The following is a 16,086-nucleotide window of genomic DNA, read 5'->3' as shown; positions in this document are numbered from 1 at the left end:
CTAGGAAACCGTTCTGTGTCTCTGTCCAGGAAAATACCTGATTCGTACTCTCGTCAGTGAGACAGGATGAGCTTGTCATGCCATCTGGCTGCCACCGCCAGGAGAATTATGTATAATCCTTATTAGAGTTAGTCTTATCCATTGTGCTTGTTATATTCATTATGTAAGCACTATGGGGGGGGGGGGGGGGGTTATCAAAACCGATGTAAAGGAAAATTGGCTTAGTTTCCCATAACAACCAATCAGATTCCACCTTTCATTTTTCAGAGCTCCTTCAGAGAATGAAAGGAGGAATCTGATTGGTTGCTTTGGGCAATTAAGCCAGTTCTACTTTACACCAGTTTTTGATAAACCTCCCCCATAGTGACATGATTTCATTTGAGTTTTGTGTCCTCATTTGTACACTTTATATTTTATATCTGCAGTAAAGTGATCCTAAAAGCTAAATGAAAGCTATATGTTTAGGATGTATCAGTAACTGAACATGATGTCTTGTTCTTCAGCTTGTAGTCTCACGTCTTGGGTTTGATACAAGAGTCACTATCTTGGGTCACGTCCAGAGAGGTGGAACCCCTTCAGCCTTCGACAGGATTCTTGTGAGTTGTTTGTCTCCATTTTCAATGCTGTGTTCATTCAAGTTGCGGTTGCTGCCCCCCCCCACACACACATTTATCTATCTATCTATCTATTTATCTATCTATCTATACACAATGCATTTGAATAACTCTTTCACTACTGGAGTTTTTTTTGTTTTTTGCGTTTTTATTTTTCTTCCCTATTTTCCTTGAGCCATAACTTTTTTATATTTCCGTTCACATAGCTGTATGAGGGCTTATTTTTTGCAGGACAAGTTGTACTTTCTAATGCCACCATTAATAATAGCATAAAATGTAGTGAGAAGGGGTAAAAAAATTCCAAATGGGGTGCAATTGGAAAATAAATGCAATTCCCACAGTGTTTCGTTTGCGGCAAAACAAACCAATGCCCTTCATTCTCTGGGTCAGTACGATTACAACGATACCCCATATGTGTATTTTTTTTTATATTTAAATAGTGTAAAAATAAATTTTTATTTTTATTTGAAAAAATTTACATCCCCATATTCTGATCCCCATAACTTTTTTATACTTATGTCTACTCAGCTGTTTAGGGGCTCATTTTTTTTGCGGGACAATCCGTAGTTTTTATTGATGCCATTTTGGAGTGTGCGTGACTTTTTGATCACATTTTATTTCATTTTTTTGGGTAAGACAAGCAATGAAAAAACGGCAAATCAGCCATTTTGGAATTTTTTTCCGTTACGCCATTCGCCGTATTGGAAACATTTTAATAGTATGGGCGTTTTCAGTCGCGGTGTTACCCATGATGTTTATATTTATTGTTATTTAGGTATTTATTTTTAAATATTTGGAAAGAGGGGTGATTAAAACTTATATTTTTTCTATTTTTTTTTACATTTTTTGTAATGATTTTAAGGCTCATATATGAGCCTATAAATTATGTTTTTTAATTTTTAATTTTGTTCTATCAGGGATTTTTGAAAATGTGATTTAAACTAAATATTACTCATTTCTTATCCTGGCCTGCCATCTGGTGGCCAAAATAAGAATTGCAGCATGAACACTTTCAGCCTCGTCAGCGAGGCTGAAAGTGTTCAGTACAAATACAGATGCCCCAATTGGCTGCGTGGGGCATTGGTAGGAAGTTTTTTTGCGCATTTAGATCCCGTGATCAAGCATTATTGCTGGTCATGGTAATAAGCCGCAGGTCGCGAAAGGGTTAAAGGGGTTTTATCATCTCATACATTGTGGGTATATCACTAGGATATGCCTCCAATGTCTAATAGGTCCTAGAGTTGGGATCCGCACCTATCCTTAGAACGGAGCCTGGAAAGTATATTTGCAGCCGCCCTCCATTCATTTCTATGGGAGTGTCAAAAATAGGCGACTACTTGCTCTGCTATTTCCGTAAGTGCCGTAGAAGTGCATGGAGCGGTGGCCGCACTTGCGCTTCTGATTAATTTCAATGGGACTTCCAAAAATAACTGAGGGCGTCGCTCGCCTATTATCGGCACTCCCATAAAAATGAATGGAGGGTGTCTGAGCATGCACTTTTCGGGCTCTATTGTAAGGATAGGTGCGTTCCCAGTCGCTTCTGTGGGGAGTGCGCTTGGCGGTGGCCAGACTCCTGAAACCCAGGGTCCTCCACCACCACTCTCCCCACTCCGTTCTCGGTGTAGGTACGGGTCTCAGAGGTGGGACCCGCACCTATCAGACATTGAGAACATATCCTAGCAATATGCCCCAATGTCCAAAATGAGTCAACCCCTTTAAGTCTCCAGACTTAAACTTTTCCTACATTTCTATCTGGGTGTATTATCTGGGTGTATATATTTATGTTACTTGTATATTTGAAGTGCTTATACCTGCATGACTAGGTTTGGAGAGTGATAGGTAAGTGGTAAAAGACTGGAAATTTTAAAGAGCTCATCCCAAGACTGGCATTTATCATCTATCCATGGGATAGGTTCTAAATGTCTGATTCGATCATGTGAACGGTGGGCTCGTGTGCCCTGTTTGAATGGCTCACCACTCCATTCATAGTCTATGGGACTGACAGAGATAGGTGAGTATATTGCTCATGTATCTCCTAGAGTCCTACAGACTTTGGATGGAATGGCAGTGCATACACATGACTGCTGCTCTATTCACATGGGGGGCATAGGGCCAATGTGAACAGTAGAGTTCCCAGAGGTTCCCATCATCTATCCTGTGGATGGGTATAAGTGTCAATCTTGGAAAGAGTTATAGGTGTACCATTAATATTAGGATTATGAGGGGTATATGAGACGCTTATTAGGTGGGGATTTCTGTACTAGGAAAAGGAAGAACCCAACAGGAACCTTCAATTTTGCTTTCAGGAGAGGAGCAGGCCACCCATGCATCCTTTGTAAAACATTTGGTTGGAGTAGGTTCGGAGTCATGGCACTCAGTGGGAGAGGATTACAGAAATATTGCATACTGCTATTATAAACTGCACCAATTTATTTTACAACATGTTCATTATTATGTTCTACAGCATGGATTTCTTAGGATCTGTGTTGTGCTATTCTTTTCTTATTCCTCCTAGAAATGTAAACTCACGACTGGGCACTATCCTTCCGTTTATAAATAGGAGGGTGCACCTGTCAGACTATGTAGGAACTTGCCCTATTACTAAGGTGAATGGTAACACCCAGTTGTCAATGTATTCATACATTTCGAGGAGGAATAACAAAGGAACTCTACAATGCAGAGTTCTAATCGAATATTCTGACAAGTCTCCGTACACAGCTGGTCTCTTTAAAGGTTATGGACACCTTTTGTGTTTTTTTTTATTATTGCTATTTTTATTATTTTTTTTTATTTTACTGCTCATTCAAAATAATTTTTTCAGCAGTTCTTCTCATTGAGAGTGTATCTGCAGACTGTCAGTTTCTATTTGCTTCGAGTCCCTTCATCCAGCAGAGCTGCCTGCTTCGTCTGTAGCCCTGATCTTTGAACTCTCATATACTCATTACAGCTCCGTTTCTGCCACACACATACGAATATGGCTTAAATAAGGAGATCACAAATAAGGGATTCACATGAGCCATCAGATGACGGGATTCAGTGGTAACACAGAACTCTGCCGCTCTGCAAATACACAGATTAGACCATTATACTAGGAAAGTGGCAGAAAATTCTTAATAAAGGCCAATTGAAAAATTTGTTTTTAGCCCAAAATGTTTAGAAAAATAGACCCCAAAGATGTCCATAGCCTTTAAGAAGAGCCAGTACCCTGCCTGTGATTTAATAAAGAGAAAATTACTGCTTTCTTCTGAGAACCTGGAACTTGCTCGTATCTGCCCTTGGTCTTGTCTGTATACTACTCCGAATTTATTGCTCATTTGTCATACTGCACCTGAGTATATAAAGTTAACTCTTTTGTGTACAGGCCAGCAGGATGGGAGTGGAATGTGTCTTGGCCTTGCTTGAAGCCACCCCAGAGACGCCCGCCTGTGTGGTATCGTTATGTGGAAACCAAGCCGTGCGCTTACCTCTGATGGAATGTGTGCAGATGGTAAGAGCCTGAGCCATTATAAAGCTGGGTATTAGCTAAAGCTATAGAAAACTATCGCAGTGTTGAGTTTTAGGACTTGGCAGACCCGCCAGTCTCCACTGTAAATACTTTTCGATGCCACGAGACTGCTGACCAGAGGTGTAACCTGAGGTTTATGGGACCAAAAGAAATTCCTGGAGCGGGCACCAAACATCAGCGATGTGACACACCGGTGTCTATACACTGAAGTCTCCTCATCTAGTCTGATAGCAGCACCAAAAACCGACAGGAGTAGGAGCTGGTTACACAATCCCTATGACAGTGGCCCTATGACGTGGTCACTCTAGGGGCAGACTAGGAACTTACAATGGCCATGGAAAAAAAAATGAAGAGTGGTTCCATGATGTAGGTGGGTCCAAATTGACAGATGGTGGGGCAAAACAAGTAGGCAAAGACATCAGAAGAAGGCTGGGTCAGCAATACCGTAGTGCAGCACAAAATACCACTCCAACAGAACCAAATACCACAGTAATACCGACACCCTTGCTGCAGAATTCAACTGTATCACCGTCCTGAGGATAACAATGCAGTTGAATTCAGGGGAGCAATTTCGGCGACTAGCTGATGTACCTGGCCAGTGGCCGCAAAGAGCTCTCAGGCCTCCCTGGGTCTTGGCCCACTGGGAAATTTCCCTGTATGGTCTATGGCTGGTCCATCCCTGGGTCAGTCTCGACAAAACTGTTTATGGCAGAGTCCAGTTACCTCTGTGACTGCTACATGTTGACACGCATTAATCAAGTGTTGATTTTCTTAATTTCTGAAGACTCAAGAAGTACAGAAGGCGATGGATGAAAGGAAATTCGAAGACGCTGTAAGGCTGCGAGGAAGGTACATATTACGCTGCACTTTTATATTATTAAAGCGATATTCAATTGTGGGTTCACTTAACACGTCTATTACACATTTCAGATTACATTGGTGGGGAGTCTAGAACCCCCATTGTTATCTCACAATACTTATTTTTAGATTAAAGATGGCTGCAACCACGTATTTAATGAAGATAATGAAAATTGAGTTAGAGTTAAGGAACCTGGTCTTAGAAACACCTCATGTCTCATCATTGGTTGTTCTTCTGCAGGGGTGTGTGTCTCAGACTACCTCACACTCCTCGTAGGCACAGATCTGAAGAAAATATAGTAAACAGCAGATTGTCATCTCCTGTAGGAGTTGCTTTAAAGGGGTTCATTTTCTCTGGGACTGCTGGAGATAGCATGTGCGGACCCCAGCTCCATAAGGACGGGACAGCAGGACTCTTGTTGACAGGATCATGTTGGGGGTTTCAGTGGTCAGGGATAATGTGAAAACTTGGCACAACTTCTTTAATCTTTTGTTCATTAGAATTGTCACAAAATGTATCTAAATATTTCCTTTTCTATATTTTAGGAGTTTTGAGAACAACCTCAACACATACAAACTCCTCTCCCATAAGAAAAATATATCTGAACTTCCAAAGGTAAATTAAAGATAAAAAATTAAGATCTACATTTACTTACATTTATATTAGAGGCACTGATAATTTGGAATAATTTCACAGCATCTCTTCATTGTAATCACCAGTTACAATGGTTTAGTCATCTGAAAATAATTTTTGATTAGTTATACTCTAGTTGCCTTTCATATACTTATGAGAAGATTGGAAGGTATGTCCTCCTTCTCAGGGAGCATGGATGGATGCACCATGAAGCGCTTAGACTATGAAGCCATTGGGCAGTGGGAGCACCATTTCACTTCCTCATGGGTGGGGCGTGGTAAGGGAAGGAACAAGTGCCAGATTCTTTCCCCTGTGCTGGTTCAGGTTACCACACCCAGACATGGCGAGTATCGAGACCCAATCCAGTGGTGTGACAATGGAGGGCAGTGGGAGCACCAGTTCACTTCCTCATGGGTGGGGCGTGGTAAGAAAGGGAGCACGTTCCAGATTTTTTCCCTGTGCTGGTTCAGGGTACCACACCCAGACATGGCGAGTATGGAAATCCGATCCAGTGGTGTGAAAATGGAGGGCAGTGGGAGCACCAGTTCACTTCTGCATGGGTGGGTGTGGTAAGGAAGGGAGCACGTTCCAGTTTTTTTCCCTGTGCTGGTTCAGGTTACCACACCCAGACAGGGCAAGTATGGAGACCCGATCCAGTGGTGTGAAAATGGAGGGCAGTGGGAGAACCAGTTGAGTTCTGCATAGGTGGGGCATTGTAAGGAAGGGAGCAAGTGCCAGATTCATTCCCCTGTGCTGGTTTAGGTTACCACACCCAGACAGGGAGAGTATGGAGACCTGATTGGGGCCTTTCATTTTTGCAGTACAATTAAATACAATTCATTGGGGCAGTATTCATTAACAATGTGTGTTCTGCATTATGTAGATAACTAATGGATTACTAATAATAGTAATGCAATGATTTTCTCTTCTTCCTGACCGGACAACCAGTGTAGTGTACGTAATTTATATGCTTAGTGCTTAAAACCGGCTAAAATGTCCAGATAAAATGCTTTCTATGCCGCATGCAGTATATCTGTTTGCACGTGTTCCTACAGCATGAGCAAACTATACTTGTACTTGCTGTGTCCCTGCTGCTATTAACCAGCGCTAACTGTTTAACAACTCTTCTTCGCTTATCTTCTTTTCTTTTTTTCTTTACAATAATATTTATAGCATTTTTGAGTTTTGTTCAATCATAACATTGTACAAAAGAAAAAAAGGCAAGACTATCAGGGCATAACGAACATAAAATAGGAAGCAAAAACAGCGCTCACTTTAGATTGTTGAACAACAGTGAAATTTTTTTTGTTAAGATTTTATTGTTTTTAAACATTTTACATAAAGCAAGAAAAACAGCTCCACTGACACTGGTAGGTCAGAGACATATCCAAAAACACTACCGACCCAGTAAGATCAATAGTCTCTGTTCAAAATCTTTTCAGTCTACCACAGGTCCACAAGACATGCATCAGGTCCACTCCCCTCTGCATCTCATCTATCTACCTTGTATCCCATATGATAAAGGAACACAGGGGTCTTCTAGACTCAGTGCACTAGATATATCTGGGATACTCTATGAGCTTCACTCAAAGATACTTGTGTTATATTTTTAAGAACATCCTCCCATTTATCTGCAGCTATGGGCCCATGATCTTTTTCCCATCTGTCCTTCAGAGTTAGGAGGAACTTTTTACAAAAAGAAGTACCCCCCACATGTGACTCTAGGTCAGTGAAGGCGTTTTTGGTTGCCGATATGAAGGGCACGGCTCTGTGCTTAGTGCTTACTAAGTACTGGTAGAACCTATTATTTTTTCTTGCTGAAAACTCAAAAACTCTCTGAAGGAGCCATCTTGGGTCAACTGTGATACCATCAACAATCCTCTTGTTTGTCAAATCTCAAATACCTCTAGTTTGGCAAATTCCGGATACGCGTTGTTCTCATATAGGAGAATGTTTTGTATACCCAGATGTAAGTTCAGAACGTCTCTGTAGAGAAGCGAAAGAGGAACTATCTTATCTCAGCTTAGCTTAACACGGATACATTAACTTATTTACTTCCACGTACTGTAATGATACACGTAGCCAGCGATGACCAAAGTATGCTGGTCTTTGACAAAATCACTTATACAATACACATTTAAAGTATATCTCTACCGCTAAATACTAACACTGCTTTTTTAATATAAATAATTCCAAAGTTTGGTGCTAGCTATTTTCTAAAAGGGTATCGGTCACCAGCGACCTCCCTATCCAGCTGGTTGCATAGACACATAGCTATGGTTCACGCTGTTTCTCTTCTGTTGATCGAAATCTCCATTCATGAGTGCCACTGCCTGGCCCTGTCAATCAAAGCAGCGAGGAAGGGCTGGCCACAGAAATGATTGGACTTGGGTGCACAAAGAGCAATGTTGATGCCCTCATTGCACCAAAGCAAAAGTTTTATAACTCTACAACGGACCAACAAAAGAAAAACTGTGCTTTAGGCTAGCTCTAAACCTGTGTTAAAGTATCCGGCAGGCTGTTCTGGGAGAGGAGTTCCACATATCTGGCCTAGCCAGATACTGCTGTGTTCACCGCTAGAGTTCATTGACTATAATAGGACCCAGCTGTTTTCCAAAGTTTTCCAGTTGGCTGGACGAAAACCAGTGCATGCACCAGTCTGATCGAAACCCAGGGCTCATGCTGGAAACCAGTCAAATCCCAGCCGGATCCCATTATAGTCAATGTGGTCAGGCGGTGCATGGGCCTGTTTGGCTATGCCAGATTCTGTGAACTCTGGCAAGCTATTCTACTGCTGACACAGCAGGATAGATACCTTACTGCCTTAATCAGAAGAACCACAGCTACGTGCAAATAGTCTTTCTGGTGACAGATTTCCTTTAAAAGTGTTTTCCAACCTAAATAAAAAAATAAATGACCGGTGGAGAAAAAAACGCACACCCTTTGAAAGTCTTGCCATTACAGCATTGCAGTTCCTGTCCCCGCTGGACTGGATGTAATGACTATGTCTGGTCTGTGGTCACTTGACCACTAAAGTCAATCACTGACTGTAAACAGAGCATCATCACAAGTCTAGCAGGGACCGGAAATGGTGGAGACGGGAGCCATGGGGCTGGAGTGGCGGAACTGCAGTAACCAGGCACGGCCACTACACATTGGATGGAGCTGTGTAGTTCCAGTGCCTGGCTAAGAGCTGATCAGCAGGGGTTCCAGGAGTCAGTCCCTCACCCTTCTGATATTGATGATAAGTCCTGGAAACCCCTTATAATAATATCTGTGTAGAGTAAGTTCTTTATATCAGATCTAGCATGTTCAGTTGGTGGCATAATATAGCAAGCAAAAAGACCGCTTTAGAGGTGATTGCGTCAAATGCATTGTCTTATCGCAATCATTGGTGGCAGATCAATAATAGCAAAAATGTTTATTCTTTATAGGAGTTAGGATTGGATTACAGGGGATTCACATGTAAAAGCAATGCTTTGTCCTGTGTTAAAGTGGTTGTCTGAGTTATGCAAAAATTTGATAACATAATGACCAATCCTATGCCTGCCTTGTGCCTTTCTTTACTTGGCTGCAGAGGTGACATGCCTCTATATGCAGTTTATTGCTGCAGCTAATCACTGGCCTCAGCAGCCTTGTGCTGTACACCTCTAAGGCCAGTGATAGGCTGCAGTGGTCTTATGTGTATACAGGTATGTCACCACTGCTGCCAACTATGGAAAGAGGAGGGAGGCATAGCAACTGGGACTGAACTGCACCTAGGCCGTGTGAGCATGACGTGCCGAAAGCTGCAAGAAGGTCACCGCCCTACTGCGAGCGCTGGTGCCTTATCAAACTGCTGATTGGTGAGAGTCCCAGGTGTCGGACTCATCAGTTAAAAAATCTCAAAAAAAACCCTGAAGTGAATTATGTTTAAGTCATAGTCTTTGGCCGCCTTTTTTTTATAACTCGGACAACCCCTTTAATTTGCTTTTTTTCAGTCAGCTCTTGTTACCATAGGGTTTATATCATTTTACATTCTTCCCACCAGAGTAACTTCAATGTGGCTGTTTTAAACGTGGGAGCTCCTGCTGCTGGAATGAACGGAGCCGTCCGATCCGCCGTGAGGGTGGGAATTACTGAAGGGCACAAGATGTTCGCTGTTAATGATGGATTTGAAGGATTTGCCAAAGGACAGGTGGGTAAATGTGGGGAATGATAGAGTGTAATCCCTTAGGGTAAGGACAAGCAGTACAGTTGCGGTGGGGCCAGCCGCACACGGCAAGCCTTGTCCACCGATCTCTTGGGTGGCCGTTGGCTCTTGAGGGGGGATGTGACGTATGCGCCAGTCCGTTTGTCCTTACCCTAAAAGTTAGAAGTCCTGCGGCGGTTTGAGATGACAACATGCCCTTTTCTGATTTGTGTTGTGTTCCTGTAATGGAGACCTTGTGTGACTCCATATCACCAATTGCAACAACATCTAGACCCACAAGGTCTTAAAGAGGACCTTTCACCGATTATTACACTGTGAACTAAGTATACAGACATGGAGAGCGGCGCCCGTGGATCTCACTGCACTTACTAATATCCCCGGGCGCCGCTCCGTTCTCCCGCTATGCCCTCCGGTATCTTCGGTCACTAAGTTATAGTAGGCGGAGTCTGCCCTTGTTCTGCTGTAGCGCTGGCCAATCGCATTGCAGAGCTCACAGCCTGGGAGAAAATAACCTCCCAGGCTGTGAGCTCCGCGCTGCGATTGGCCAGCGCTAGAGCAGAACAAGGGCAGACTCCGCCTACCATAACTTTGTGACTGAAATCTCCGCCTACTATAACTTAGTGAATGAAGATACCGGAGGGCATAGCAGGAGAACGGAGCGGCCCCCAGGGATAATAGTAAGTGCAGTGAGATCCCCGGGCGCCGCTCTACATGTCTGTATACTTAGTTCACAGTGTAAAAATCGGTGAAAGGTCCTCTTTAAATAGCGGTAGGTATGTGTGTACTTAGGGGCATCAATGTGTTTTTTTTTTATTTGGATTTGTGTGGGAAATGTTGCCATCAGTGTCTCTCTTCAGGACATGTTCCAACAGGACGGAGACTGCAGATTTTCTGCCTCAGAATATAATCTTTGGTGTGGATTCTAAATTGGCATGTTGCGGATTGTAACACATGCAGATTTTGGGATGGATTTGACGTGATTTAGCCACATATCCATGACAAAATCTGTAGCGGATTTTACCATTGCCATTTACATTCTGTTGGAACATACCCTCCGCATCAAGCTGTGGAATTTTGGTGCATATGGTAATACGGAGGCAAAGAGATAGCTGTGACACGGACTAACATTCTGCCTATAGGTCGTTAAATTGCATGGGATTTTTCAAGAACATCCATTGATGACCTACAATAGGCAATCATTGTGTGATTTGTAGGAGGTCCAACCCCCTGGACCTCTACAATCAGCACGATGAAGCGACCATGGTGCTTGGTCTCTTGAGTGTTGCTCCACACCGGGCAGCACATCCATACATGCCATCAGAAGAAATTTTGGGAAGCTCCTTCAAAGGCTGTGGACACCTTCGGGGCAGTTTTGTATGATTTTTATTTTTTTTAAAACATCTCTTTATTGAAGTGGAAGGAACCATACAATGCGTACATCAGTTGCTTGACAGACCTGATATAAAACATTATCTGCGGATTTTACAGGCAGGTAACATTACATAGTTCCCCACTCATTTTTCAATTTTTTCCACCAATAAAGTCACTCCACCCTCCCCCCTCCCCCCCCAATCCTCCTCCCCCCTCTCAACTCCCCTCCCCCCTCTCAACCCCACCCAACCCAGAAACACTAGTCCGGTCGCTGAATACCATTCCACGCAATACTCTTCACGTCATGAGTCAGTAGGTCCCCCAAGACACCTTATATCTCCAGCTTTCCCAATCTGTTTGCAAGTTGCGCTTTGAGGTACCATTCAGTCAACCTGAATGGGGTCATTAGCTCTCCTATCTCGCCAGCAGACAAAAACTCCTCTACAAAAACCTTCCATTTCTTGATGAATTTCCCCACCCGTTGTTCTTTGTCTTGCTCCACCTCCAGCCTTTCCAAATAGAGGACATTCTTCATCACCCCTACCACTTCGTCCCATGACGGGACTTCCGCCCCCAACCAGTGCCGCAATAGCGACTTTTTCACTGACATCAACAGAAGATGTATCCCTCCCTTGTTCACCACCGCCCCCAAGTCTTCCTCCTGATTCTTTGGTACATAGTGAAAGACACATTGTTGGGGTGTCGATCCCACTTTCTCCCCCCAGACCCTTTCTATTGTTGCTATTGCTTGCTGCCACAGCGGTTGTATTTTTGGACACTCCCAGATAGCATGCAGCAGTCCCGCCTTAGGGAGATCACATTTAGGACATTTTCGTAAGTAATGGGCGGGTGCATCTCGATATGATAAATTAAAGGCATATGTCGCCCTGTGCATAAGTCTTAGTTGCGTTTCTCTCCACTGTTCATTGTATGTTGCCCGCCGTACCAATTCGAGACCCTCCCTCATTTTCTTTCCCAAGTTTTGGTCTGACAGCTCCCTCTCCCACGGCTTATATGCCCCTTTAACTAGGCCTATCGTCTGGATATTGTGGAGCTTTTGGTGGAGATCCGATAGGGACATGGGAGAGCCATCCCTACCTAGCAAAGCTGCAAACCATGCCAGCCTGTCAGAGTCACCCAATGTGTTCGCCTGCGCTTTGCAATAGCTTTTGACTTGCTGATAGGGGAGATAATGTGCGTCCTGAAGGGCATACTTTTCTTTCACCTGCTCCCATGACAGCCACTGGAGACCGTCACTCTGTAGTAGGTCACCAAGCCTCATAATGTTTCTGTTCCTCCATACCTGGAACAAGCTATTCTCCCTGCCTTGGGGAAATGCCGGCAACGACCACAGCGGTAGCCTAGGGGACACATAATAGGGGAGACCGTAGATCTTTCTGATTGCCTTCCACGCCATTATGGTGTCCTTTAATAAAATCGCCCCTTTAATTGAAGCCGGAATATCTCTTAGCTTGGAATGTAGTAGGGCTTCTAAATCTTCCCCCCCAGCCAATTCCTTTTCAAATGATAACGCAGAGTAGTGGCCTGTTCCCCACACCCAATCTCGTATATGCCTAAACAAAGACGCCAGGTTATAATGGCGTATGTGTGGAAGCTGCAACCCCCCTTCATATTTCAACATCGTCAGTTTCGCATAGGCAATGCGTGGTCTTTTAGCTTTCCAGAGGAAGCGGTTAAAGGCTCTCTGCATCCTCGTGACGTCTGCGTGTTTTAGCAATAGTGGGATTGTTTGGAGCGGATAAAGCAGCTTCGGAAAGCTCATCATTTTAATCAAATGTGCTCTACCGCATAGAGACAGAGGCAGATCTTGCCATTTGTCCAATTCCCTCTCTATTTTCGAGAAGAGAGGGGGATAATTCAGCGCATATATTGAGCTCGGGGTGCGTCCTATCTTAATACCCAAATAAGTCAGATAATCCTTTCGTATCTCCACCCCTTTTTCTACCTCACTCCCCCGATGCGGTCTATGCCCCAAAAACAGAAGCTGGCTCTTGTCCACATTGATCTTATACCCCGTCACCTTCCCATAAGCAACCAGCGCTTCTAGTATCCCGCCCAGCTGTCGCTCGGGAGCTCCCAGGTATAGCATGATGTCATCTGCAAAGCAACTTACTTTTAACTCCCTACCGCCTATTTTGATCCCTTCAAAGATGTCTGATCTCAGTAGCCATCTTGCCAGGGGCTCCATTGCCAAGTTAAAGAGCAGCGGAGATAAGGGGCATCCCTGGCGCGTTCCTTTGCTGAGTGTAATTGGTTTGGATAAGAAGCCAGGTATATTCACCCTCGCCTGAGGATTGTCATACAGCGCTGTCAAATAGTTCCTAAAAAGTCCCCTTATATTGAACCTATCCAGTACCATGTCCAGCCATTGCCAGCTAACGTTATCGAACGCTTTCTCAGCATCAATTGCCAGCAACGCTGGACATGGCCCCTCTTTACTCTCCCCCTCCGTACTTAGGGCGGCTAGGACCTTACGCACATTGGTTACTGCAGACCTGCCTTTCATAAATCCTACCTGGTGCGGGCCTATTAGATCAGGTACACAAATGGCCAACCTACTGGCCAAAATTTTGGATAGGACTTTGATGTCCTGGTTGATTAAGGATATCGGTCTATAAGCACTCGGTTGAGTTAAGTCTCTTCCTGGCTTCGGAAGAATTTTAATATAGGCCATTTTGCCCGTGCCAGGTAAACTCCCCCCTCCCAAAATGTCGTTAAACATCTTGGTCAACGTCGGGATCAATTCTTGGTGCATTGACTTATAAAATTCCGCAGGGAACCCGTCGGGTCCCGGCGCTTTATGATTTGGCAGAGATTTAATGGTCGCCCTCACCTCTTCCTCCCGTATTTCACCATTTAAGGCTTCTAACACGTCAGCAGACAGCCGCGGGAGATCTACCTGATCCAAGAGATCCCTTGCCGCCAACGGGTCAAAGCTGTCACTCGTGTACAACGTCTGATAGTATTCACCCAGGACCTCTACTACGTCTTTTGGTTGGGTATGTAGTTTTCCTAGCTTATCCTTCAGGGGATGCAGCGCTGGTTGCTTAGCAAAGGGACGCGTTAAGTTGGCCAGTAACCGTCCTGCTTTATTACCCAAGCGAAAAAACTTAGCCCTTTGGTGATCTCCGACCCATTTTTCACGTCTTTCCTGGCAATAGTCAAAGTTATGTTTAGCTGTTACCCAGAGCAATTTATTTGCGTCTGTAGGATTTTCCTGGAATGCAGTATATGCCCTCCGTACCTGTCCCGTAGCCTCATCAAACTTTTTCTTCTCATCCCGCTTAATCCCTATCGTGTAGGACATTATTCTGCCTCTCAGCACCGCCTTCGCCGCATCCCAGAACAATCCCTGATCCATCATATGATCCGCGTTATCCTGTGCATATTCCCACCACCAGCCTTTCAGTCTGTCTATGCACTCCTTATCCTTGGACAAATGTTGGGGCATTCTCCATATATAATCGTGGCCTCTAGGAACAGTGTCCATGAGCTCCACCAGTACTGGGGCGTGATCCGAGATCACCAAATCAGAAATGACCACCGCCTGGACCCTAGATAATAACCTAGACGATGTCAAGAGGTAGTCAATCCTGGACCAGGACCCCTGGGAACATGAGTAGTGGGTAAATTCACGGTCCTCGGGATGGTAGTGGTGCCATGCGTCATGAAGCCCTGTACTCTGTAGTAATGGGAGTAACGTCCGGTTTTTGCTCTGTTTGCTAGCGGACCCAGAGACCGTCCTCTTCCTATCCTCCTGCTCGCTATGGACTCGATTAAAGTCCCCCCCCACCAATAGCATTTGCGATGCTTCCGCCAGGATGTCCCTTTCCAGTGTCCTAAAGAAGACCGCCTGGGAGTCATTCGGGGCATAAATGTTATACATTACTATCTGTCCCACCGGTGAATCCAAACACAGGCGCATCCACCTCCCCTGCTTGTCTGTTGACATTGCTGAAATATCATATCTCAGGCGCTTATGTAACAAAATCATCACTCCCGCCCGTTTGCCAGTTGAGGGCGAGCCCACCACCTGACCCACCCACAAACGACGCATCCTTACGAAATCTGCTTCTTCTAAATGGGTCTCCTGCAGAAATGCAATGTCTATTTTAAGTTTCTTGAGATGGCGTAATACTGCCATCCGCTTTGCCGGGGAACGAAGTCCCTTAACATTCCATGTGGCTACTCTCATAATTGATTCTCCATTTAATGATCTCAGCAGGAGACACCATTCTGATTAGACCTCTATTATATTTTGCTTGGTGACCTCTAAAAATCCTCGCATTCATTTTCCCCGGACTAGTGAATCTGCCCTCCCCCCCCCGTTCCCCCATGCCCCACCCCACAACATAAACACCCATAGTATTGACTTCCCTTTTTTCGCACATCTTATAGTGTAGTAGTTGTCACTACAAAACTCTAACTGACTCATTTACTCTCGCCCACCATATCACACTCTCCAGCCCATATAGTTAAACACAACAGGTTGCTATAAACTCAACGATAATGGAACATAAGTCAATTTTTGTCTCACGTGTCCCTTCAAGGAGGCATCATCCATGGAAGTCCATACTGAAGGTCGCCTCTGTTCACTCTGGGTCTGCCTCCCGGTGCTCCGACCCCTTGGCTCTTGGCGTCAATCGTCCTGGATTCAATCTAGCCCCTCTTCCTCTGACCGAGGCCACGGACCTTTGGGAAACTGACAGGGTCGCATCTGATTCCAAGGAATCCCACTCCAATGCCTCTTTTGCTTCCCCAGGGGAATGGAAGGTATCGACAGATCCATCTTGCTGAAAAACCCTCAGGGTTGCTGGATATATCAAAGCAAACTTGGTTTTATTCCTAGCCAGCATGGAGCAGACCTGGGAAAACTCTCTCCTGCGTTTCG

At 44.5% G+C, this 16,086-nt stretch overlaps 1 protein-coding gene across 5 annotated transcripts in view; it reads left to right on the top strand.

The window, feature by feature from the left end:
* The window catches only part of LOC122939258 (phosphofructokinase, platelet), a 94,280-nt gene that overhangs the window by 52,230 nt on the left and 25,964 nt on the right, over positions 1–16,086 (top strand). For all 5 annotated transcript variants that reach the window (XM_044295317.1, XM_044295314.1, XM_044295316.1 and 2 more), the window contains exons 9-13: positions 504–596; positions 3,976–4,101; positions 4,904–4,968; positions 5,524–5,593; positions 9,642–9,788. In XM_044295317.1, coding sequence (XP_044151252.1) covers positions 504–596; positions 3,976–4,101; positions 4,904–4,968; positions 5,524–5,593; positions 9,642–9,788 — 501 coding nt within the window. The remainder of the gene's footprint in view (positions 1–503; positions 597–3,975; positions 4,102–4,903; positions 4,969–5,523; positions 5,594–9,641; positions 9,789–16,086) is intronic.

This window comes from Bufo gargarizans, chromosome 5 (assembly GCF_014858855.1).
Source record: "Bufo gargarizans isolate SCDJY-AF-19 chromosome 5, ASM1485885v1, whole genome shotgun sequence".
Classification (NCBI taxonomy): domain Eukaryota; kingdom Metazoa; phylum Chordata; class Amphibia; order Anura; family Bufonidae; genus Bufo; species Bufo gargarizans.
The sequence above is the reverse complement of the archived record's forward strand: the minus strand, read 5'-3'. Positions and strand labels throughout refer to the sequence as shown.